Raw genomic sequence first — 23295 nt, 5'->3', positions numbered from 1 at the left:
GCGTGGGTTCTGTGCTGCGGGGAGTCGTGGAGGCATCATCGCTCGGGCTTGGCGGCGGCGGCGGCGTGGGCGTGGGAGTTGGCGGCGCCGTCGACGGCAGCTGGTTCAGGATGAGGCCGCGCTCCGCCAAGTACCACGCTTGACCGCCTCGTCGTTGCTCTGGAGCATGTCCGCCCCGCCCAGCAGGAAAGTCAGGTCGGTGTTCCTCTTCTTCGCGGCGACGTTGGTCTGGAGTAGGTCGAACTTGACGGCGCTGCTCGTCATCAATGCCGACCACCGCGCCTTGGTCTTCTCTTCACGCAGGGCGGCCCAGGCCTGTGCGTTGGCGAGGCAATGCTCGATGGACTCCTACACGCGCGCAGTAGCCGAGTCGGCGTGTTTCCCCTTCTTGGCCCCTTTGTTGCCCTCGGGGGCGCCCAGGGTTGCGGCGGTGACGAGAAGCCGGCCGGTGAACCGATACTCTGCTGGCTCCAGGGCGCGTACTGGGCGTGGCCGCCGGGTGGATTCATCATCCTCACGCGGGCCGCCTCGGCTTGTTCGGCCGGGCGCTCCGCTTGATCCGCCGCAGCCGCAGCCGCGTGCGCTGCGCTGTCCCGGGCCTTCTTGGCGTTGGCCCTGTTCCGCCGGTCAGTGGTGACAGCCTCCCGACGCTGAACTTCCGCCCTCCAGTCGGCGTTGGACATGCCCGATGGCCCCCTCGGCTTCCTCTGCTTCGGTTGGGCGACGGCGGCGGTCGAAACCGTCGCGGCGCAGGGGAGCACGTACTTCTTCGGCGGCATGGCGGCTCGGGTGCGCCGGCTGTTATTTCGGCCCAACCCGACGAAAAACGGACTCATGAGGGCGCGACTGGGCCGATTTTCATCCGCCGGTGCTAAAAAAACGCCTGAGGAGGGCCTCTTGGGGACGCGGCTGGAGATGCTCTTAGCCCTCCTATAAGGATATCCAACATATCAGCGACCACATTGAAGATTGAACAAGATGGGCGATAGGGGATACGCCTTCGTAGCCCCTTAACACCAACACTAATGAGCATGGAAATCGCTAATTTGCACTCCAGCTGCGCATGTACGTTGCGACTTCAATTGTAAAGCTTGGGGCAACAGTGATTTGGCAGAACACTTCAGCTAGGTACGTACATTTTGCGGCTAGCGACGTCAACGTTGTGATGCATGGATGATAACATCGGCAGAAATGAAAGCATAGGCAAAATATGCATGCACGTATAGTGGTGAATAACTGTAAGTAGATGGCACTGCAAGTATAGGTAGAGTAGATAATAACGATAGCAATATATTTAATAAAAACGGCGCTTACAGCCAAACATACAGTGACGGTGGCTCATACGAACTCACATATAGGATATTAGTAGCACTGGATAGATTTCTTATATATTCTGGACTCTGGACCTGACGACGATGAGGCGGCAATAATAATAGCAATCATAAGAAGACAAGGATCGATCCATCAACGACCTCCTTTCCAGTTTAGTTCACCGGCGGGGTGGTGGGCGGACGAGGAGCTGCTGCGGCGGCGGCAAGGTTGATGTGCTTCTCCACAATGCCATCTAAGGTTAGCCTGCGGCGGAGGGAGGCGGCCATGCTGGTGTCTTCATAGACCGACGCTGTGCTCTTCCGCTCGTAGATGATCTGCTCATAGGCGCGGATGACGCAGCCCACGGTTTCCTGCAGGGCGAGGCGTTGTGCGGCGAGCGCGACCTCAAGGTGGACGCCCTCCGAGGCCGTTGTGGGGAGCCACAGCGCCTGAAGCGCGCGGAATAGGTTGTCGCCGCGGAGGCCGGCGAGGGCAGCCGGTAGCGTGCAGGTGGGGCGCATGGCAGTAAGACGCGCCGCGAGCTCGTCCGCCGTCCTGGTGACGACGGTGAACCTTTCAAGGAAGCCGACGACCGCCTCCTTAAACCAAGGGACGAAGCTTGCGTTGAAGATGCACTCCGCCGCGGCGGTCGCCAGCACCATCCGCAGGCGCTCCTCGGTGCCGGGCTGCAGGCCGGCGTCGAAGACCATCTGACAGAGACGCTTGCTGCTCGCTAGGATCGTGTCCATGGCTTCGGCTCTTGATCACTTGATCTCGCTCGGGCTCTTGCTGCTGATCAAGGTTGGAGTAGATGGATTGGAGGGGTGCATTATATATATAGGGGTACAAGTTGCTTCGCGTTCACATCGCGTACCTACCTACCTGCTTCGCGTTCACATCGCGTGCGTGCATAACTGCATATGCATGCAGTTCGTTGGAGTGGAGAAATTAAGTAGCAGCCTCGGAATAGGAACCAGCCGCAGCCATGCACCGGTCGTCAATCACTCGAATCATCTTCACTCTAGGAACTGTTCAAACCTGCAATGCTAGCCATGCACCGGTCGGCCAGTTGTAATCCCACTCCACTGGTTTCAGCCTGTTGACGGAACCAAAGCGCACAATGAAAATAAATAACCACTAACAAAACGGCCCGTGCGTTGCAACGTGGATAAAAAAATCATAATCTCCAATGGTTATGGTTATTTTGCTGCAAACAATTTTAGAAAATCATGGACATTTTTTTAACTCATGAACATATCTGAAATCATGAATATTTTTGAAATTATTTAACATTTCTATAGATTCTGAACATTTTCTAAAATCATAAACATTTTATACTATATGAGAAAAAAATGGTGAACATTGTTTACAACATTGTTTTGGAATACGAGAACATTTCTAGAATTGACGAACATTTTTTTGGAAATTGGTGGAAGAATTTTTGAAATTCATGAACATTATTTTGATTTAACGAACATTTTTTTAAAAAAGAGAACATTTTATGAATCAATAAACTATTTTGTAAGTCACGAACAGTTTTTTGTTTTTTAGGATATTTTTAAATTCATGACCATTTTTTGTATTGGCGAATTTTTGTTCAATTTCATTAACATTTTTTAACACACGAACTGTTTAAAAAAATCTTGCACATTTTTTGATTTCCCAAACATTTGTTTTCAAAATTGGGAACATTTTCTGAATCCACAAACATTTATGAATTTTTAAACATTTTATTTAAAAATTCGTATTTTTTCTATTTTTGGATTGTTTTTGAATTCCAAATTATCTAAAGTAGAAAAAATAAAGACAGAAAAAAATAGGCCGCCCGGACATGGGCCACAAACAGGCGAGCTGTGTCTTCTCCCAGCGTGCAGAGTGCAATATAGAAGGTTTCCACTATATGGGCCGGCCCAGCTGGGGATTCTCATGTGTGAAACATTTTTTATCACTTATAGGTAGCATTGGTGGGTAATATTTTGCAAGGCAATTTTGATGACGTGCCGGTAGAACCAATGGCCCTTTATTATTAGGTAAGGTATAGATATATAGACAACTGGTCGCATCTAGAATCGGTACAAAGATAATGCTTACGGGTTCAACATTACCATTACATGAGCGATAATCCGTGTGAATGCTTAAAGAGCAAGTTGAAACTCATCAAACATATAAATAGTGTTGAAGATATTTTTGTAGATTGGAATAGTTAACAATGCTATGTGTAAAGCTGTCATTTATCTATCTGCTGAATTTAAGCGTACTCCTGTATTCCCTTCATAAAGAAATATAAAAATGTTTAGATCATAACTTTAGTGATCTAAATGCTGATTTTTTTAAAATATTATTTTATTTTTCGGAAATTGCAAAACTATATACCCGTTTTAAGATATTTTAGTTATATTACCCTGTCGGCCGCGTGCTGGCCGAAGAGTGACTCTTCGGTTGAGCTCAGGCCGAAGAAGTACGTACTCTTCGTCCGCGCCCAGGCCGAAAAGCTTCACTTATAGTAGCAGTCTGGCCGAAGAGTTTCTCTTCGTTCGCCTGTTGGCCGAAGACGTACGTGTTCTTCGTCGCCGGCAAAACCGAAAAGCACAGTGCCATGCATGCACGTATAAACCTAGCTCAGATTAGCTTTTAACGTGGATGATATCCGTAACTATACAAGTAAACTAGCTGGACAACGCACACAGGCACACACTAGTGTTACCCGCAAAAAAAAAAAAAAAAAAAAAAAAAGCCACACACTAGTGCATCTGTACATGCATTGTTCAGATTAGCAGCTGCCTACGTATTCCTAAGTGCATGCATGCAAAGACTTTAGTGTGCGTACTACGTATTCGAATGCCAACATCAGTACAATTACTAAGCTCCAAGGAATTGGAGGCCGGGTGTTTTTTTCTTACCATGCCTCATTTGTCACAACCGACGTTCTTCTTCGATCAAAAGGATCTTACCTGAAGACACATAAATAAAGATAAACCACCTCCGGCAGTGAGAAGCTTATTTCATCTTCAGAGAGCAGCCACCACCTACGGCGGTTTCTGGCCGTCTTCGGCATGGCAGGCAGCAGATCCGAGTCCTTCACCTCCAGATCCGTCGACCCCGAGCTCATCCCACGCGGCCCTGAGGAGGAGATGGTCGTCCAGCTTGCGCTCTGCCGCTCCCCGGAGAAGGCCCGTGGACGGCAGCGCTCGGACTCCTTCCGTCGATTCATTGCGTCCGTCCAAATGGCGCATGGATCCGGCGCTAGGGCAGTCGTAGCTGCCTCGCCGGAGGCGGTGCGGTTTGTCTGGCGTCCGAACGCGGTGATGAACGCGCAACCCCTTCGTTGACGTTTGAGGGGCCAGATTTGCCCATCACGGTTGTAGATGTTGTAAGTGCATGCATGCAAAGGTTGCCTACATTTTTTTATTTGCATATTCCTAAGTGCATGCATACAATGAATCGATGCGGCCGATGGGCACGTATTCAAATACCCATACCGTACATGCTTGATACTCACGCACCGGCCGGCATGTAAACATGGATAGCCACGAGCTGATTTTTATATTTTTTGAGACCGCAAGCCACGAGCTGATAGAATGGCCGAGATAAACAAGAGTTGCGCGACTCGCTGAGATTCTATCGGCCACGTGGATGAATGACTCTCTTCGGCCTGGTGAACTACTAAGAATAATAGCTCTTCGGCCAAGGTAGAAACGAAGAAACCTCTTCGGCTTTCTAGCAGACGAAGAGTCCGTCTTCGGCCACGGCTCAGCCTAAATGCTCTTATATTTTTTTTACAGAGTGAGTAGTATTCATATGATTCACTCTCACATTGCCCCTCACGAGAGACAGCGACCTAACCCTAGTCTCGCGACCACCCCACCCTTCCCCCTCCCCGCCGTCACCCGAGGAGCTCGCCGGCACTGCAGCGCGTCTTCCATTGAAGGTGGCAGTGAGGCTTCGCTGCCCTGCGTCATTGCAGGGGAGGGGGCCTATATCTAGGGCGGCGATGATCTCGTCCGGCGGATGGCGCATCAGGTGTTCACTGACCCGATCGACTGTGTGGGCAGCGTTTGGGCGGTGGAGGCTCGTCCATGTTGTGGACCGTTGGCCTCAGCCAATCTGCTTCCTGGTCTCATCTCCCCCTTGTCGTTCCTACCTCGTCGATATGCACTATTGGAATCCCCGTTCATGTCGAGCTTTTTCTTTTATCAGGAGCTCAGCATTGGAAGACGTTTGTCGAATACACTGACTATTTAACCCGGCGGTGCATAGCAACTCGGCACACATTCTCGTTGGCCAAGCTTCAAAAAAGGGAACTCAGCGACAATAAGAAACTCAAAAAAGGCATAGCTTCACCGAGTTTCGATGGAAAGATACCCGACAATGTCCTGATAGGTGGGCCCTTCCAATGGCTAGACTAAGGGAAAGTGACGCCGGTCTGTTTTTGCCGAATTTTCACAAACGGAAACTTGGCTATCTTTTTCCATATTTTTGATAGGGAGTGCCGGGGGTCATTGCTTTGCCGAGCTCCCATACATAAAAACTCGGCAAAGCGTTGACACTTTGTCTACTTGCACCAGTATAAATGATACGCGTCGCGTGGGTGGCTCCGTTAGCCTCTACTTCGTCTTCCTCAGCCGCCGCTGCATCGCCTCCTCTTCCCCCCACACTCCCCACCGCCACTCCACTGGCCTCCTCCTTTCGACAACCACCGCCTTGTGCGTCGTCCACCTCCTAGTCCAGCCTGCCATCGCGTGCCCTGTAACTCTACTATCCCGCTGGTCGCCCTGCTCGTCTTCGTCGGCACTAACTACCACGGTGGCGCACTCAGCCGACAACCCCGGAAGATCTCCTCCGCCACCAGCTCGAGTCTCCTCCTCTGGCCATCAAGCATGCAAGGTTAGGCTCTTCACTTTTTCCCTGTATTTTTTCCTTTCATAAAATGTCAGACGTGTTTATTTGTTAATTGTTTAGTACAGTGGTTAGAGTAGTTGTTAGCTACTTATCTAGGTCAATATTCATTGGATGATATGAAATGACATGTAACTAATATGGAATCAATATGGAAATTTCTATGAATATGTTAGATGATATGTGTGAATATTTTTTATGATTTTGAGTGTGAGAGAATAGGAGAAGAGGAGATGACAGGAGAAGAGGGTGAGAGGAGAGGAGGGTAGATATGCTATACATGTGTAGTAGAGTTTAGGAATATTTATAAATAATAAATTAATGATTAGGAGAAATAAAATGAAAGGTCATTTTAAAAGAAAGAAAAAGTTAGTAGTAGAAAATTGCTATGTTTTGTTAAAATGTGGATATGTGTTGAAATGTTTGCAAATGCTAGTTATAGTTAGTAAATTATTACTAACTCCGTCCGGATTTATTAGGCCTAAGAGCACCACAAGCATGTCCATTTTTATAAGATCCTACTTTGGAAACTTACCTGCATGCAACCATTTCATTGGTTGTAGCAAGAGGCATTATTGCTAGTCCTACGACTGAATAATAAATATGTTGCATGTATGTTTTTTTATTGGCTGCATGTGAGAGCTGACATGTGAGAGTGTGCATTGGGAGTGTGATGGAAGGATTAATGTGAGAAAATTACTATATGACTTGGTCCAAGAAAAGTGGTCTCCGGGCCCAATAAACCCGGACGGAGGGAGTAGATAGTTAGCTGGATATTCGTAAATACTCATTAGTGTAAAAAATGCAGCGCAATAATGGCCTTCTGAAAATGGTCATGGAACCAAGAGTCCTGCACCGACGACGACACCCGCAGTCCAACTTTAAGCGAGGATTCATTGGGCGACTCGGAGACTAACTCAGTGTTGGTGTATCCTTAGTCGGAGGAGGAGGGGGGAGGGGGGGGGGGGACGACGAGAAGTCGTCGATGAGCGGCAAGAAGCGTCCTCGCTAGACGATGGTGCGGAAGGGGCGTCCAAGAAGAAGGACTAGAGGGTGGATATGTTGGATACTTAATTTGAGGGTGGACTTGTGGACCCTAGTATGGACATTGTTCTTATGCTTGTATGACTTAATTTTTATGTATATCGATGCATGCAATGGTTTATATGTTTCTATGTGTACCTAGTACTTTCGATGAAAAGATACGAGTAGATGTTATGGGGCCTTCTGTAAATGCGGACATGTGAAATTGAGAGAGAAGATATGTAAACCCCACCCCCTATATATTGCAATGGCTCATAGCGAAAAGAACAAAAGGAAATAAAAAAGAAGTAGAAAGAAAAAAAACAAACAATTAAAGAAACTACTATGAAACAGATAAAAGAAAATGAATACATGGGGTAGTGTGAAATCAAGCGTGAGGTCAATAAGAAATACCATGTGCTTCATGAGAGGAGGATGAAAACCACCAAGTGAGCGTGGTCGTCCACAATAGCCAAGCTCAATGTTATATTTGTTTATATATAGTTGTAACAATATTTATTGAATATAAGTAGAATAATTAAATGGAAAACATTTTCTCATGCATGGTTCAATGTTGCGGTGGGTTTTTCCATGCATATTTGCCTTGAGCAGCATTTAGAGCATCTTCAACAGCTGGCCTACAATAAGGCACGGACTGTTTTTAGGGTAGAGGAGGGCAAGAAACGTCCTGCCCAATCTTATTTTTTGGCAGCCCTAAACACTTCTTGTGCAACAAAATAGACCGCACTTGGTCGGCTGCCCTAAAACGAAAGGGCCATGATATGCGCCGATACGCCGGCCCAAAATTTGGGCCGGTCGACGCACCACCACATAATAAGGCTTTTTTAAAGCGTACGATGCGGTTCCTTCGACCACCTCACAGCAAAAACAAAAGCAGAGACAAAAAAAAGAAGGGGGGGGGGGCAGAGACCAGTGCCGTCCCCAACTCATCGCTTCCAAATATCAAAAGTAGTGTTTGCCCTGCCGTCAGGGCCGTGGCCGATGAGCACCGGCGAAGTCCCCCGCTCGTGGTCGTTGGGATTGCAGCATGACCGCCAATGGGTCCCAACGTGTGGTTACCATGGATGCAGCTCTGACGCCAGCCGGTTCCAGCGGTGGTCGTCATGGTTGCAACATCCTTGCATCCTCGGCTCTGGCTTGCCGCAGTCGTTAACTAGGGCTGCCGGCTTCCAGCGAAAAACTCAACAAAACAAAAAAGCTACGGTGGTCAGTTGAAGCGAAAAAATAGCCGGTTCCAGCCAAAAAACACTGGTTCCAGCAAAATCCCACAAATAGAAAAACTCCAAAAAATTCGAATGTAGCAAAACAAAAGGCTATGGTGGTCAGTTGAAGCAAAAAAAAGTAGTCAGTTCCAGCCAAAAAAAAACACTGGTTCCAGCAAAATCCCACAAATAGAAAAACTCGATCAAATTTGATTGTAGCAAAACAAAAGGCTATGGTGGTCAGTTGAAGCAAAATAAGTAGTCGGTTCCAGCAAAAAAGAACACTAGTTCCAACAACATCCCACAAATAGAAAAACCCAACAAATTCGATTGTAGCAAAACGAAAAGCCGATTCTAGCAAAAATTTATTCTGGTTCCAACAAAAATACCACAAACAGCAAACTCCAACAAATTTGATTGTAGCAAAACAAATAGCCGGTTCCAGCAACACTTTACTCTGGTCTAGTAAAAATCCCACAAATAACAAACTCCAAACAAAAAATCGATTGCAGCAACAAGACAATCGATCCCAGCTACAAGTTACTGTGGTTCCAGCAAAAATCCCACAAGCAGCAAACTCCAACAAAAAATTGACTGTAGCAAAAAAGACAGCCTATTCCAGCAACCAAGAACTCTGGTTCCAGCAAAAAAAAGTCACCGGAGAGCTCACCGCCCATCGCGTGCATGCACAACCCCCTGTCACCCGTCACGCCATCAGCTTGGGCATCCAACCCCCTCCACTGCTGACACGCGACGGTCACGGCTCTGACGCTGCAGCTGTAGTGCACACAACCATTGTCAGTCTGCATTCATCGTCGCTAGCTTGGTCCCTGCAGCAGTTCCTGGGGTTCGCGTGGGCTTGGGCTGCAACAATTTCATGGGGGCGGCATCTGGCTGTGTCTGTAGTTTGCGGCTGCCATGACATGCGTGAGCCAGCCAGAGATGCGAGATGGTGTGATGGAGATGTGGGGGATTTGTGGCTGGGGTGCCCCTTGTGAGGATAAGGAAGAAGAATGGGCGGTTGGTGGGCCTTACTGGTTGGTTCCTGGGACCGGGGGTACCCAGACTTGCCTGCCTGCGGCCCATGACGTGGCTCCATCGACGGCCTGGTACGGGCCAGCTTTAGGATCAACAACCTAAGACCCTCGCGAGGCGGACGACACCAAGACCTCCTCGAGGGGCGGCCTCCTTAGGCTGGCTCCCGAGGAGCGGAGATTTCTATGCAAGGCTCACCTCGCGAGGTTCGGATGACGTGAGCCATGACGATCAAGGCCAGGCGGGCGCCAGCGGGCGCAGTGTACCAGTTTCCTCGTTTGTGCTAAGGAGGCAAGCGCAGGCGTGGAGTCCCGAGGAATCAGCCAAAGGTTTCCATTTCAGTGCAACAAGACCAAGACCGCCAGGACGGCAGGACGGAGGTCATCGCCGAGCCCACCACGGCGTCACGACCAGTGGCTTTTGCAGGCGAAGACTACTTTTATCAGGATAGCATGTACTAGTTGTCCCCCTTCAAATTTGGCCGTTGTGGGATCCCTTCCCGCCTTACATTTGGGAAGAGGACCAAGGTCACTATAAATAGGACTTAGCCACCACCATAGCGGGGGACGGATCATTCAGATCATCCTCATACCCACCAGCTCATCGAGCACAAGAACACTCCTCCTGAGGTTGTTCGCCCACTGTACCAGTTCATCCTCAGCCTCACGAGGCCAATCCACCACAAAGCAGGAGTAGGGATTTACACCGCAAGGTGGCCCGAACCTGGGTAAACTGCCGTGTCTCTCTTTCATTCGGTTCATCGAGCTAGGCCGTGAGATTAGCGAGCGGGCAGACTGGGGAGGACGAGTTCTTCGCACGCACCCCAGAGTTCAAACCTCTCAAGGGTCTGCGGAACCCCGAATCCAACACAAATATCTTAGAAATCATGCATCAGACGTCAATTTCTACTACTATCAACCAACAATCATCTCCCAGATTTATGAGGGAAATAGGCTTCCCATTAATTGCATCAACCATCCACATTAAAAAACACTAAAGAACCATGATCACTCAGATATCTCTCCCATGAAGATAGGGAGGAATCCCCAATGCAATGAATGGATGTGCCCCATGTATCAATGAAGCTTTACGGTGCCCTTGATATTTATGTATTGTGTGCAAGGACACACACCATGCCTCATGCTGATTGCCTTCGCTTCATCTATAAAAGCAAACTAGGACCTAAACCATCGTCGCATACATACTCCAAACTAGGACCTAGGCAGAGAAGGCATACATACCCTAAGTTTGATCACGAGTACCAGAGTACAAAACAACATAGGAATATCAACATTAATAGAAAGGATATTTCATTACTAATATGAGGTAATAACTGTTCTGCCTCAGACAGTCATACAGAGCAGCAAACTGGCCTATCTTTTTTCTTCCAAAACACAAAATATTGTGCAAAATATAGGTTTTCACCTATGCATATGACACTACCTGCTACTCTTTAGTTTATAGGGAAAATCTCCTTTGTCTCAAGACAAACTCTCTTAAGTTCAACCAAGTTCATACAAAAAACAATCAACGTTGATCTAGTACAGAAGATAGATGTTGATATTTTTTAATATAAACTTAGTCAAAGGTAGAAGGGTTTGACTCGAGACAAAGTAGATATTCCTTATAAACTAAAAAGGACGATACTAGTACTACTGTTACATACTATGGTTGGAATACTCCACTCCACAACCGGATCATTGAGGATTCTTCTTATCCAGCAGCTGGAGTAGGGAGAGTCTTGCTAACACTATCAGTTGCACCTTTGTTTGGTGCTCGTGTCGGATTTCACCTCCATTTTCACTTGGCTATTTTTATTTTTATCAGAGAGGCTTGATTTAGCCTTGTTGGAGTCGTCGTTGGACTTGCTGTTTCTAAGTTTGTCAACTGCTTCAACAATGATGAACCAAGGATTGCTTGCAGTTTCGCCTCATCCATTGTATTTAGATCTGTAATGTTCAGATCAAGTGTAACCTTCTCCGTAGGTGCGCTATTGTCAGACGGTACATCTTGCTTGATGATTACCTCAGTGGAATTTCAGTAGTTTTGCTTTTTGACATATGTTTCACATGATTTTTCTGTCTGTATATTGGTAGCAGGACACTATGCAATGCTATTATTTCCCAAGTGTCGCGGTAAGCGGCCGGTGCTGTAGCATGGAGCCTCTCCGGCGGTGAAGAGGGATGCGGAAAGATGCGGTCGGGGTTGGAAAAATTAAACCCTCTATGGGGGGGGGTGTTGTGGAACGTAGCAGAAATTCAAAATTTTCTACGCATCACCAAGATCAATCTATGGAGTAATCTAGCAACGAGGGGAAGGGGAGTGCATCTACATACCCTTGTAGATCGTGATGCGGAAGCGTTGCAAGAACGCGGATGAAGGAGTCGTACTCGTAGCGATTCAGATCGCGGTTGATTCCGATCTAAGCGCCGAACCACGGCGCCTCCACGTTCAACACACGTGCAGCCCGGTGACGTCTCCCACGACTTGATCCAGCAAGGAGAGAGGGAGAGGTTGGGGAAGACTCCGTCCAGCAGCAGCACGATGGCGTGGTGGTGATGGAGGAGCGTGGCAATCCCGCAGGGCTTCGCCAAGCACCGCAGGAGAGGAGGAGGACATGGAAGAGGAGGAAGAGCTGCGCCAAAACTTGGGTGCGGCTGCCCTCCCACCCCCCCCATATATATAGGGGCAAGGGAGAGGGGGGCCGGCCCCCTCAGATCCAATCTGAGGAGGGGGCGGCAGCCAGGGGGGTTGCCTTGCCCCCCAAGGCAAGGGGGGCGCCTCCCCTTAGGGTTCCCCCAAACCCCCAGGCGCATGGGCCCTGGGAGGGAAGGCGCCCAGCCCACTAAGGGGCTGGTCCCTCTCCACATACAGCCCATAGGGCCCTCCGGGGCTGGTGGACCCTCCCGGTGGACCCCGGAACCCTCCGGTGGTCCCGGTACATTACCGGTGACGCCCGAAACTCTTCCGGTGGCCAAAACGGGACTTCCCATATATAAATCTTTACCTCCGGACCATTCCGGAACTCCTCGTGACGTCCGGGATCTCATCTGGGACTCCGAACAACATTCGGTAACCACGTATATCTATTCCCTATAACCCTAGCGTCATCGAACCTTAAGTGTGTAGACCCTACGGGTTCGGGAACCATGCAGACGTGACCGAGACGTTCTCCGGCCAATAACCAACAGCAGGATCTGGATACCCATGTTGGCTCCCACATGTTCCACGATGATCTCATCGGATGAACCACGATGTCGGGGATTCAATCAATCCCGTATACAATTCCCTTTGTCTACCGGTATGGTACTTGCCCGAGATTCGATCGTCGGTATCCCGATACCTTGTTCAATCTCGTTACCGGCAAGTCTCTTTACTCGTTCCGTAACACATCATCCCGTGATCAACTCCTTGGTCACATTGTGCACATTATGATGATGTCCTACCGAGTGGGCCCAGAGATATCTCTCCATTTACACGGAGTGACAAATCCCAGTCTCGATTCGTGCCAACCCAACAGACACTTTCGGAGATACCTGTAGTGCACCTTTATAGCCACCCAGTTACATTGTGACGTTTGGTACACCCAAAGCATTCCTACGGTATCCGGGAGTTGCGCAATCTCATGGTCTAAGGAAATGATACTTGACATTAGAAAAGCTCTTAGCAAACGAACTACACGATCTTGTGCTAGGCTTAGGATTGGGTCTTGTCCATCACATCATTCTCCTAATGATGTGATCCCGTTATCAACGACATCCAATGTCCATGGTCAGGAAACCGTAACCATCTATTGATCAACGAGCTAGTCAACTAGAGGCTTACTAGGGACATGGTGTTGTCTATGTATCCACACATGTATCTGAGTTTCCTATCAATACAATTCTAGCATGGATAATAAACGATTATCATGAACAAGGAAATATAATAATAACCAATTTATTATTGCCTCTAGGGCATATTTCCAATAGGGGGGGGGGGGGGGGCGAGAGAAGGCGGGGGAAGCCAATGCGGAGTGTGCGAGGAGATAGGGGATATGATCAAATGATTATCATTGGCTTAATCAAATGGCTGGCAAGTGAACCAGCAGAAAGTTTGGGTCAGCCGACGGGGCACTACCCTTTCCTAAACCAACATCTTCAGGTAGGGTTTTATTATTATATATCAACATCCAAGACATAGGATAACTCTGCAACCTCCAAGAGAGGAGGTAAATAATTTGAAATGCTGATCTAATGAGACACTAAGAATGCTACACATAGATCATAGTTCTTGGGCTGGATGTTGTGGATAAAATAAATGTTTGGCTCCCCACTCCCTTTTCTTGGCTTCCCCTACCTATACCATCTTTGCCTGAGCAATAGAATTCATCCAGTACTTTACGAAGTGATACATTTATTGCATTTGACGATGTGTCCCTATCTTAGGTGTGGTGTTGCATCTGTGATGGCGATTAAAGTGCCCTACACCATCACACCAAGTTTATACTGCATCAATGACACCTACGACACGAACACACGGAGAGTGGTAAATGGTGTCATCATGCCTCCTTCAGATGTTCACACAACCAAGTTGTAGTCGGTTTTTGTTGCACACCACAAAGTTGCAATCGAGGCTCTCCAACATCTCCATGAGAGATGCTCATTCGGACCAACTAAATAACAATGGAAACTTTGAGAGAGGGAATGAACTTACCACCTTGGGAACAATACATGTCCCTGGATCACATAGATATGTTAACATTTGTTAAATTAATGGATGTCCAACACCAAACAATGAACATTGCATTTCACATTTCTGAATTGTCTTTCTCGGAAGAATGAAACTAAAATTTGCTGATATATTAGAAAAAAATATATCATCAATTCAGCCCCAGCAATTTATATGCCATAGTACCAGAACAGTGACTTCTTGGATATTTTTAGATGCACCAGTATACATGTCTGTATTAAGAGCATGTTGACTCCTGTATGGATACATTATAAATGTGCAAATAAGATTTATGTACAGTCAACAAATCAAAATATTGTTTCGCAAACAGAGTTTCATGTATTGAAGGGTTGTAAAATAACAAGACACAAGTGCCTAAAGATATTGATCTAAGTTGCAACCATCATTTATGATCTATGGAAAACACGAGCACAAAGATAAACCATAATGAAGAAAAACCACCAAATGAATTAGCAAAACTATGGAGCCAACAGATAGCTGACAGACAAGGCATATGCACGGCAGATCAGTTAAGCACAGTAGGATGTACACAGCCTCGTCTCCATGGCAGAGTCAATCAAGACTAGCAAATATCTTAGAAATCATGCATCACGTCAATTTCTGCTATCAACAAACAATCATCTCCCAGCTGTATGAATGAAATATGCTTTCTATTAATTGCATCAACCATCCACATTACAAAACACTGAAAAAGCATGATTAGTTAGATATCTCTCCCATCAAGACAAAGAGGAATCGCCAATGCAATGAATGGATGTGCCCCATGTATCAGTGAAGCTTTACGGTGCCATTGATATTAATGCATTGTGGCAAGGACACACACCATGCCTCATGCCGACTGCCTCGATTCATCTATAAAAGCAAACTAGGACCTAAACCGCCGTCGCATACATACTTGAAACTAGGACCTAGGCAGAGAAGGCATACAACTTGAAACATTGAAGGCAACTATCTACATGAATAGTTAGTTATAAGTGGACCATATAACCCTTTAATTAGCGGCGCATCATGGGATTGGGAGACGATGGGAATTCAGATTTGTGCTTGGGACGACTACCCTGTATACTTGTTGCTCCATTGAGGCTCTTATTAATGGCAACCATGTACGTGATGCTCTTTGGTTTAATGTTATATCAAGTTACAATCTACCGCGATGGTCTTCAGCTGACGATACCACGCTGACATGCCTGGCCCTGGAGATTGGTTTTATCACATATCTATGTAGTATAGCTTCTCAAAATTGAAACCTTAAAGATTAAAAAAAAAGAATTTTAGCATCACCTGTTACATTTCGAGTTTATTTTCATCTGCGTCTTCACTTTGATACTATGTGCTGATTTGATGTCAGTTTTCCCTTTGAGTATGTCAACGACACTTTTCAAAGTGATCCATATTAGTATGATAGTAGAAAACTGGCTATAAGATGCTTGCCTTGACCAGCATAACCAGTTTTCCTAGTTACAATGCCTTATGTGAAACACAGGGCAACAACATGATACCCATGAGTTTGATCACGAGTACAAGAGTACAGAACAACACATGAATATCAACATTAACAGAAAGGATATTCCATTACTAATACGAGGTAATAACTGTTCTGCCTCAGACAGTCATACAGAGCACCAAACTGATTGCCTACCTTTCTTCTTCCAAAACACAAAATATCGTGCAAAATATAGGTTTTCACCTATGCGTATGACACTACCTGCTACTCTTCAGTTTATAGGGCATGTCTACTTTGTCTCAAGACAAACTCTCTTAAGTTCGACCAAGTTTATAGAAAAAACAATCAACATCAATCTAGTACAGAAGATAGATGCTGATATTATTTTTTATATAAACTTGGTCAAAGTTAGAAAGGTTTATGCGAGACAAAGCAGATATGCCTTATATGAACTAGAAAGGACGATACTACTACTACTGTAACATCCTACGGTTGGTATACTCCACTCCACAACCGGATCGTTGAGGATTCTTCTTATCCAGCAGCTGGAGTAGGGACAGTCTTGCTAACACTATCATTTGCACCTATGTTTGTGTCGGATTTCATCTCCATTTTCACCTACTGTTTTTACTTTTATCAGAGAGGCTTGATTTAGCCTTGTTGGCGTCGTCGTTGGACTTGCTGTTTCTGAGCTTGTCAAGTGCTTGCAACAATGAAGTTTCACCTCGTCCATTTTGTTCAGATCTGTAATGTTTAGATCAAGTGTAATCTTCTCTGTAGGCGCACCACCGTCAGACTGTACATCTTGTTTGGTGATTACCTGAGCCGAATCTGAGCAGTTTTGCTTCTTAACTTCTACTTCACATGATTTTTATGTCTGTATGTTGGTAGCAATAGGACACGGAGCTTTGATTCCTTTCAACTATGCAAGCAGGGCTTTGATTCCTTTTAGTAATGGCATTCACCTGGAGGTCATTTCCAGAATTACAACCAGTGTTATTTTCTTCAAGTGAAGGGCGCCCTTCAATAAATTATTGAATTTTATATCGGAGGGTTGTAAATAACAAGACACAAAGCCAAGTGTGTACAGATATTTACCTAAGGTGCAACCATCATTTATGATCTATGGAAAACACAAGCACGAAGATATGCAGTAATGAAGACAAACCATCAAATGATTCAGCAAAACTCAGGAGCCAGCAGATATATGACAGACAAGGCATATATGCGACAACTCAATTAAGCACAGTAGAATGTGCGCAACCTCATCCGATAGCGGAGAGATGAAGACTATCAAATATCATACAAATCATGCATCAAACGTTAATTTCTGCTATCAACAAGCAATCATTTCCCATATTTATGAAGGAAATAGGCTTCCCGTTAATTGCATCAACCATCCACATTACAAAACACTAAAGAAGCATGATCAGTCAGATCTCTCTTCCATGAAGACATGGACGAATCCCCAATGCAATGAATGGACGTGTCCCATGCATCAGTGGAGCTTTTACGGTGCCCTTGCTACCAATTAAGTTTTCATACGGAGGGCTCTGTTGACCTTGATTGCATTGTGTTCAAGGACACACACCATGCCTCATGGTGACTGCCTTGCATCCTCTACAAAAGCAGACTAGGGCCTAAGCCGCCCCCGTCGCGAGAGGGAGAGAAGGCTTACATACTTTAAACTGTTTGTAGCACTTTAGCCTAATCCCCAATGCAATCTTAATGATTTTTCATATGAGCTCTGGAATAAAATTTTAATGATTTTTCATATCTTTTTTTAGCACTGTAGCCTCATTTGTTTACGCAACTGTTTCTTCCCTTTGATACCGTGTTGATCTGAGGCCAGTTTTCCCTCTTGAGTTTGTCAAGGATTATTTTTCTAACTGATCCATATTTATGACAGATGATAACCTGTTTTACCCTGGCACATTTGAAAGTCCAGGGCTGTGTGATGCTTGCCTTGACCAGCATTTACCAAAGTTACATTGCCTCATGTGAAACAGAGCATAACACACATGGGACATCATCAACAGGACACAATGACTTTGATCGTGAGTAGAACTGCAGAAGGGAGTACAAAATAACAAAAGAACATCAGCACAGCACTGTAACAGAAAGGATATTTCATTACTAATACGAGGTAACTGTTCTGCCTCAGACAGCCAGCCATACAGAGCAGCAAACTGACTGCCTATCTTTCTTCCTCCAAAACACAAAATATCATGCAAAATATAGGTTTTCTTTCACCTATGCGTATGCCACTACCTGCTACTATTCAGTTTATAGGACATATCTACTTTGTCTCAAGCCAAACTCTCTTAAATTCGACCAAGTATATAGAAAAAACAATCAACATCAATCTAGTACAGAAGATAGATGTTGATATTACTTTTTATATAAACTTGGTCAAAGTTAGAAGGGTTTGACTCAAGACAAAGCAGATATGCCTTATATAAACTACTAGAAAGGACGATACTACCACTACTGTAACATCCTACGGTTGGTATACTCCACTCCACAACCGGATCGTTGAGGATTCTTCTTATCCAGCAGCTGGAGTAGGGGCAGTCTTGCTAACACTATCAATTGCACCTATGTTTGGTGCTCATGTCGGATTTCATCTCCATTTTCACCTGGCTGTTTTTATTTTTATCGGAGAGGCTTGATTTAGCCTTGTTGGAGTCGTCGCTGGACTTGCTGTTTCTGAGCTTGTCAAGTGCTTGCAACAATGATGAGCCAAGGATCGCTTGCAGTTTCGCCTCGTCCATTGTGTTCAGATCTGTAATGTTCAGATCAAGTGTAATCTTCTCTGTAGGCGCACCATTGTCAGACTGTACATCTTGTTTGCTGATTACCTCAGCCGAGTTTGAGCAGTTTTGCTTTTTGACATCTACTTCTGTCTGTATGTTGGCAGCAACAGGACACGGTGCAATGCTACCATCCTCTGCCAGATCACTTTCTACAGATGCTGGTTCATTTAGGTCAATGATAAACTTGTTACCATCAGTTTCGACAGGGCTATGATTCCTTTCAATTATGGCAGCAGGGCTTTGATTCCTTTCAACTATGGAAGCAGAGCTTTGATTCCTTTCAATTATGTCAGCAGGGCTATGATTCATTTCAACTATGGAAGCAGGGCTTTGATTCCTTTCAACTATGGAAGCAGGGCTCTGATTCCTTTCAGTAATGGCATTCCCCTGGAGGACATTTCCAGAATTACCAGTAGTTTTATTTTCTTCGAGTGAAGGGCGCACTTCAACTATGGCATTCCCTTGGAGGTCGTTTCCAGAAGTACCAGTGGTGTCATTTTCTCCAAAAGAAGGGCGCACAAGCTTTCTTCTCTTCTTTTTGTTGCTAACCTCCTTTTCTACATCTGTATCCAGCCCAGCCGCTTTGCTGCGCCTCTTGAAGTTCAAGAAGGGAGGATCTGCGCATTCTTCTCCTTCTAGTCCACTTGGCAGGTTTAGCTCTGCAGGAGGACAGGGCATGTCCATGTCCTGTTCACGGACCAGCTGTTTACAACCATCTTCTCTAGGACTTGTACTCTTGTTGCTCCACTGTTTTGTTCTCTGAGAAAGTAAGTAGAGCAGTTGGTTCATTGAAGGACCCGTAACTTCTTGGGGCGGTAGTTGTGGCTTCACTGATAAGCGAGAAAACACGTTCTTTTGTGGACGCTGACTAGGAACTGCCATGTTGCTTTCAGCTCCAACATCATGATCAGTATATGGTCGATCTGAAATGTAGGCTAATGTTTCATGTCCAGAACCTGATGAGGCTGAACCATCACGATTAAAATCACGTCTCTGCTTTTCTTTTTCAAAGTCCTCAGGGCGATCATTGATTGGTATGTAGCCAGTAAAGCTTTCTTTATGTTGAATGATTGCTGATACTTCAGGAGCTTCAGGGTAAGCCGGAATACCTAGCTGAGTTGATTCTGGAGGTGTAACAGATTTTCCTCTGTTTAAATGCAGTTGCTCAGATGCATACATCTCTCTGCATTGGTCGCAGTTAATGTCGTAGTCATCCTTCCAGTGAGCATTGTGTTGCGGACTTGCCAGAGATGAATCATGATATGATGGGAAATACGGAGTTGAGGTCAAATAGCTTCTTTCATCACCAGTTGGAACACGAGTTAAAGACCGAGAACATGACAAGCTACTGCCTCCATATGACTGCTTTACTGACAACCTAACTCCATCAGTTGGGCCTTGTGTCATGCACCCAGAAGACAAGCTATTGTGCGGATAATCATCAGATGATGGGTATGACTGATTTGCCACAAACTGATCTTGGTGGTATCTAGCTGTCTGAGAGTAAGGAGCAGACACCTGAGTTGAAGTGCCATCTATTGCTGAAACATCTCGGAGATGTTCTTGACTATGATAAGGTAGTTTTATTTGGTTGCTGTAGATGGGAGCGGTCTGGGCTCCAAAAGCTTTGGTTACCAAGGGCATTGACACACTTGGCTGTGTCTCAAAGGTAGGTGGTGCAATTAGATGCATGCTTGTAGAAGCAGAGCAGTTTGTTTCGACAGTTGAGACCTTTGGGGTACTGGAGGGCATCAAAGTGTGGGAACGATCAGCAGAAAAAGGAGGACTATTTGGAGTCAAGCTCCTTTTGTCTGGTCTCCTTATGCTTGAGTGCTCCTTTTCCAGATTAGCACTTGCTGAATAATTGCAAATAGGGTGCTCTACCCTCTTTTTGTCAAATAAGCCATATAGCTGGACGACCTGCAAATGGAAAAAACCACCAAATTATATGACCTTGCAAACGTAAGGTTCACGAACTCAAAGTATTAAGTTTTTTTAGCAAACCTGCTGGTAGGAAAGGTCGAAGTAGAACTTTTTTGAGATATAGTAGTTCTCTTCTATGGCAGGAAAAAACTCATCTTCAGTGAGCGGTCTGCACTTCCAAACAATATTGAAGCAAACCTAGGGGAATCAACAGCTCAAAACCAAATGAAGAGTTATTATCGTTAATCAGTAAGTGGCAGTCAGCAATAGAAGGAAAGCAACAGCTCCCCGCAACTAAATCTTAGAAAGTTTGCCATAACCTTTTTATGCCATGTTCCCCATTATAAGTGGCTAGTAGTAGATGAATAATGATTTTCAACAACACTTCAGAATACATAATCCCACCAACTCTTAAATACAGTTGTAAATGCCTTTAGAATCTTTATGTGAACCAAAGAAAAGGACAATTGCAATCTACAGATCATTCAACTAATACTTTCCCGAGTTCTCTGAACCCAATGGTGTAACATAACAGAACCATATTATGATCATTAACGGTCAAGAAACATAGAACTGGCAATTGCAGTTCATAGATCATCCAATCACTACTTGTTGGGGTTCTCTAAGACCAAGGGTTTAACAGTAGCATATTATGCTGGATAAACAATCAAGAGGCAAAGAAGGGTCATTGCATTTCACACTTCAGACATGGTTAAATCACTAGCTACTCGTGTTTCCCAAGCCCAAGATCAATAATCAATAATCAAGAGGGATATGGCAAGAGCGGATTACCTGTGCGGGGTACGTGCGGCCGGTGGACCGGAACGCGGTCCTGCTAATATCCATGCCGCCATCGGAGGCGGCCTCAAAGACGCCGTAAAGCTTACGAAATGTGTAGTCAAATAGGAACAGGGGCATCCCCTGCTTGACATTGGCCACAAAGGGCCCGTACTCTGGCGGTAGCCCGAAGACGCCGGTGTTGAAGCAGTGGTCCCTCGTCTCGCTGTTCGACATGAAGATGGCGCCAGCCATGTCGGTGGCGTCCTCCCGGAACGAACACCTGGGGCCCTGGAACCTCATCCTGCACAGGAAAAATCAGATCAGAGGTAAATAAACCTTGAACAAAAATCATGGGTTTGGTTAGAGAAACAAGAGTGCCAGATTCCACAGAGCGCACATTTGATTCCAAATGAGGCGGGAAGTGAGCTAATAGGCAGGGGAAACCCCCCAAAGAAAGGCAAAAAGGCAGAGGTTGTGGTCCATGGGAAGGACACATCTCAGCCTGGTATTTTTTTGCGGTATAATAAAGATAAAAAGAGCAGGCAAAAAGAAAGCGGCCAAGAACAGTGGTGGCGTAGTCTTGAAAAAGACGGCAGATTTGATATTGATATGATTCGTCGACGACGATTCTTAAGCAAAACCACCTTTGTTGTTTTCAGGCTGCTGCCCGCGGCCTCCCGCCCGCCCATGAAAACACAGATCGAAATCGAAAGAAAAAGGGGCTAAAATTAGTCGGCAGGCGGCCGCGCGTGGATCCAAATTTGACTAGCCGGCGGAACCGGGCGGCGAAAAACTAGCGCGGCAACCCTATCTTCTTCTTCGAAAAAGCAAACAAACTGGCCGGCAGGATGAACTAGTACGGCAGCAGCAGGGGAAAGAACATACGTGCGTGCGCCGGCGGCGAGGCTGCTTGCTTGTCGATTCGTGTGGTGCGTCGGCGGCGTGTCGATCTTGTTTCTTGGAACAGAAGGGGAAGCGGCGGCGGATTAATTGGATTGGATTGGATTTGATGGCGATGCGATTGGGATTTATTAAGCGGAGGGGAGGATGGCAGCCGCTCTCGGATTCGAGTGGATTGGGCTGGGATTGGATACGGCTGCGATTCGGTTCGGGGTCGGGGGCATTTATCTCGTCTATCTATCTAGTATCTATCTATCTCCGCCTCCGCGGAGAGAAGGGAAATCGTCTCCGGTTCGGCAATGGAGGGAGGAGCAGAGGAGTTCGTGGCTGGGCACCTACCAATCCCAATCTGGCGGGCGGGGGTTTTTCTTTCCGCCGCAGCAGGGCAGAGAAGAGCAGGGGAGGGGGAGAAGGGAGGGACGCTTCGCCGCGCGCGCACGCGTGTCGAGCCACCGCGAGAGGGTAGGTAGGGTACGGCTGGATGGATGGTGTGGACGTCATGGGCCACTACCGCTGCTCCCTCGCCTTCTTTCTCGGATGGGCCGGCCGGCTCCACACCCAAAGGTCAACAAACCTTCCCTTCCTGCCCTCGCTTGGTGGACTCTTTTTTTTTACACCTCCTTGCTTGGTGGACTTGATTTGCTTTTAATTAAAAAAATAACCACACATATTTGATTAAACAAAAGGATTACAAATAGGGAAACGCTTATACCCTGTCGACCGGCTGAGTTTCCGCCGGTCGCACCATTCACTCACGCACACGCTGGTCTGCACATGGGTCCACAAACGGCCGCCTCTCCATTACCTTATCTCTCCAGAAACAACCAGATCCACTCCTTTTTCTCCCCGCCCATGAACGCATCTCCTCTGCGAGTTCCGCTTTCCCCCTCCCCCCCTCTTCCATCCGTAGGTGCCTGCCCTCCCCCACCGGCGACAGGCTGTGCCGGCCGGCCATGGCAGCTCGTCGGCCCGGTGCAACACACATCACCTCCTCTCTTTTTCCGCCCTCGGGGGTTCATCGAGCTCCTGCTCCTCCGCCAATCACCTTCGCTGCATAGGTGCCGACGACCCCTCGCTGCTGCTACCATGACGTGGTGCAAGCTCCAGGCCAGACGGTGTTGGAACCGGCAGGGGGCAGTGCTGCAACCGTTGTCATCTAAAGCTGGAATCAAGAGGTGTGGCTGCTGCAAGCCCAGGCCGATGTGCTTGAACG

At 46.6% G+C, this 23295-nt stretch overlaps 1 protein-coding gene across 2 annotated transcripts; it reads right to left on the bottom strand.

The window, feature by feature from the left end:
• Window positions 1-17777: 17777 nt before the first annotated feature.
• On the bottom strand, window positions 17778-22552 carry LOC109763273 (uncharacterized). Of its 2 annotated transcripts, none has more exons than XM_020322116.4 (4): window positions 22422-22552; window positions 21195-21483; window positions 20484-20600; window positions 17778-20399 (listed from the first exon to the last, which is right to left on the bottom strand). In XM_020322116.4, the coding sequence occupies exons 2-4, from the start codon at window positions 21480-21482 to the stop codon at window positions 18252-18254; spliced, it is 2553 nt and encodes an 850-aa protein (XP_020177705.1). In that variant the 5' UTR covers window position 21483; window positions 22422-22552; the 3' UTR covers window positions 17778-18251. The 2 variants fall into 2 exon arrangements, with proteins under 2 accessions (XP_020177705.1, XP_020177704.1); XM_020322115.4 differs by having other exon boundaries at window positions 22068-22520.
• Between the last annotated feature and the right edge of the window lie 743 nt (window positions 22553-23295).

This window comes from Aegilops tauschii, chromosome 5 (assembly GCF_002575655.3).
Source record: "Aegilops tauschii subsp. strangulata cultivar AL8/78 chromosome 5, Aet v6.0, whole genome shotgun sequence".
In the NCBI taxonomy this organism is placed as follows: domain Eukaryota; kingdom Viridiplantae; phylum Streptophyta; class Magnoliopsida; order Poales; family Poaceae; genus Aegilops; species Aegilops tauschii.
The sequence above is the reverse complement of the archived record's forward strand: the minus strand, read 5'-3'. Positions and strand labels throughout refer to the sequence as shown.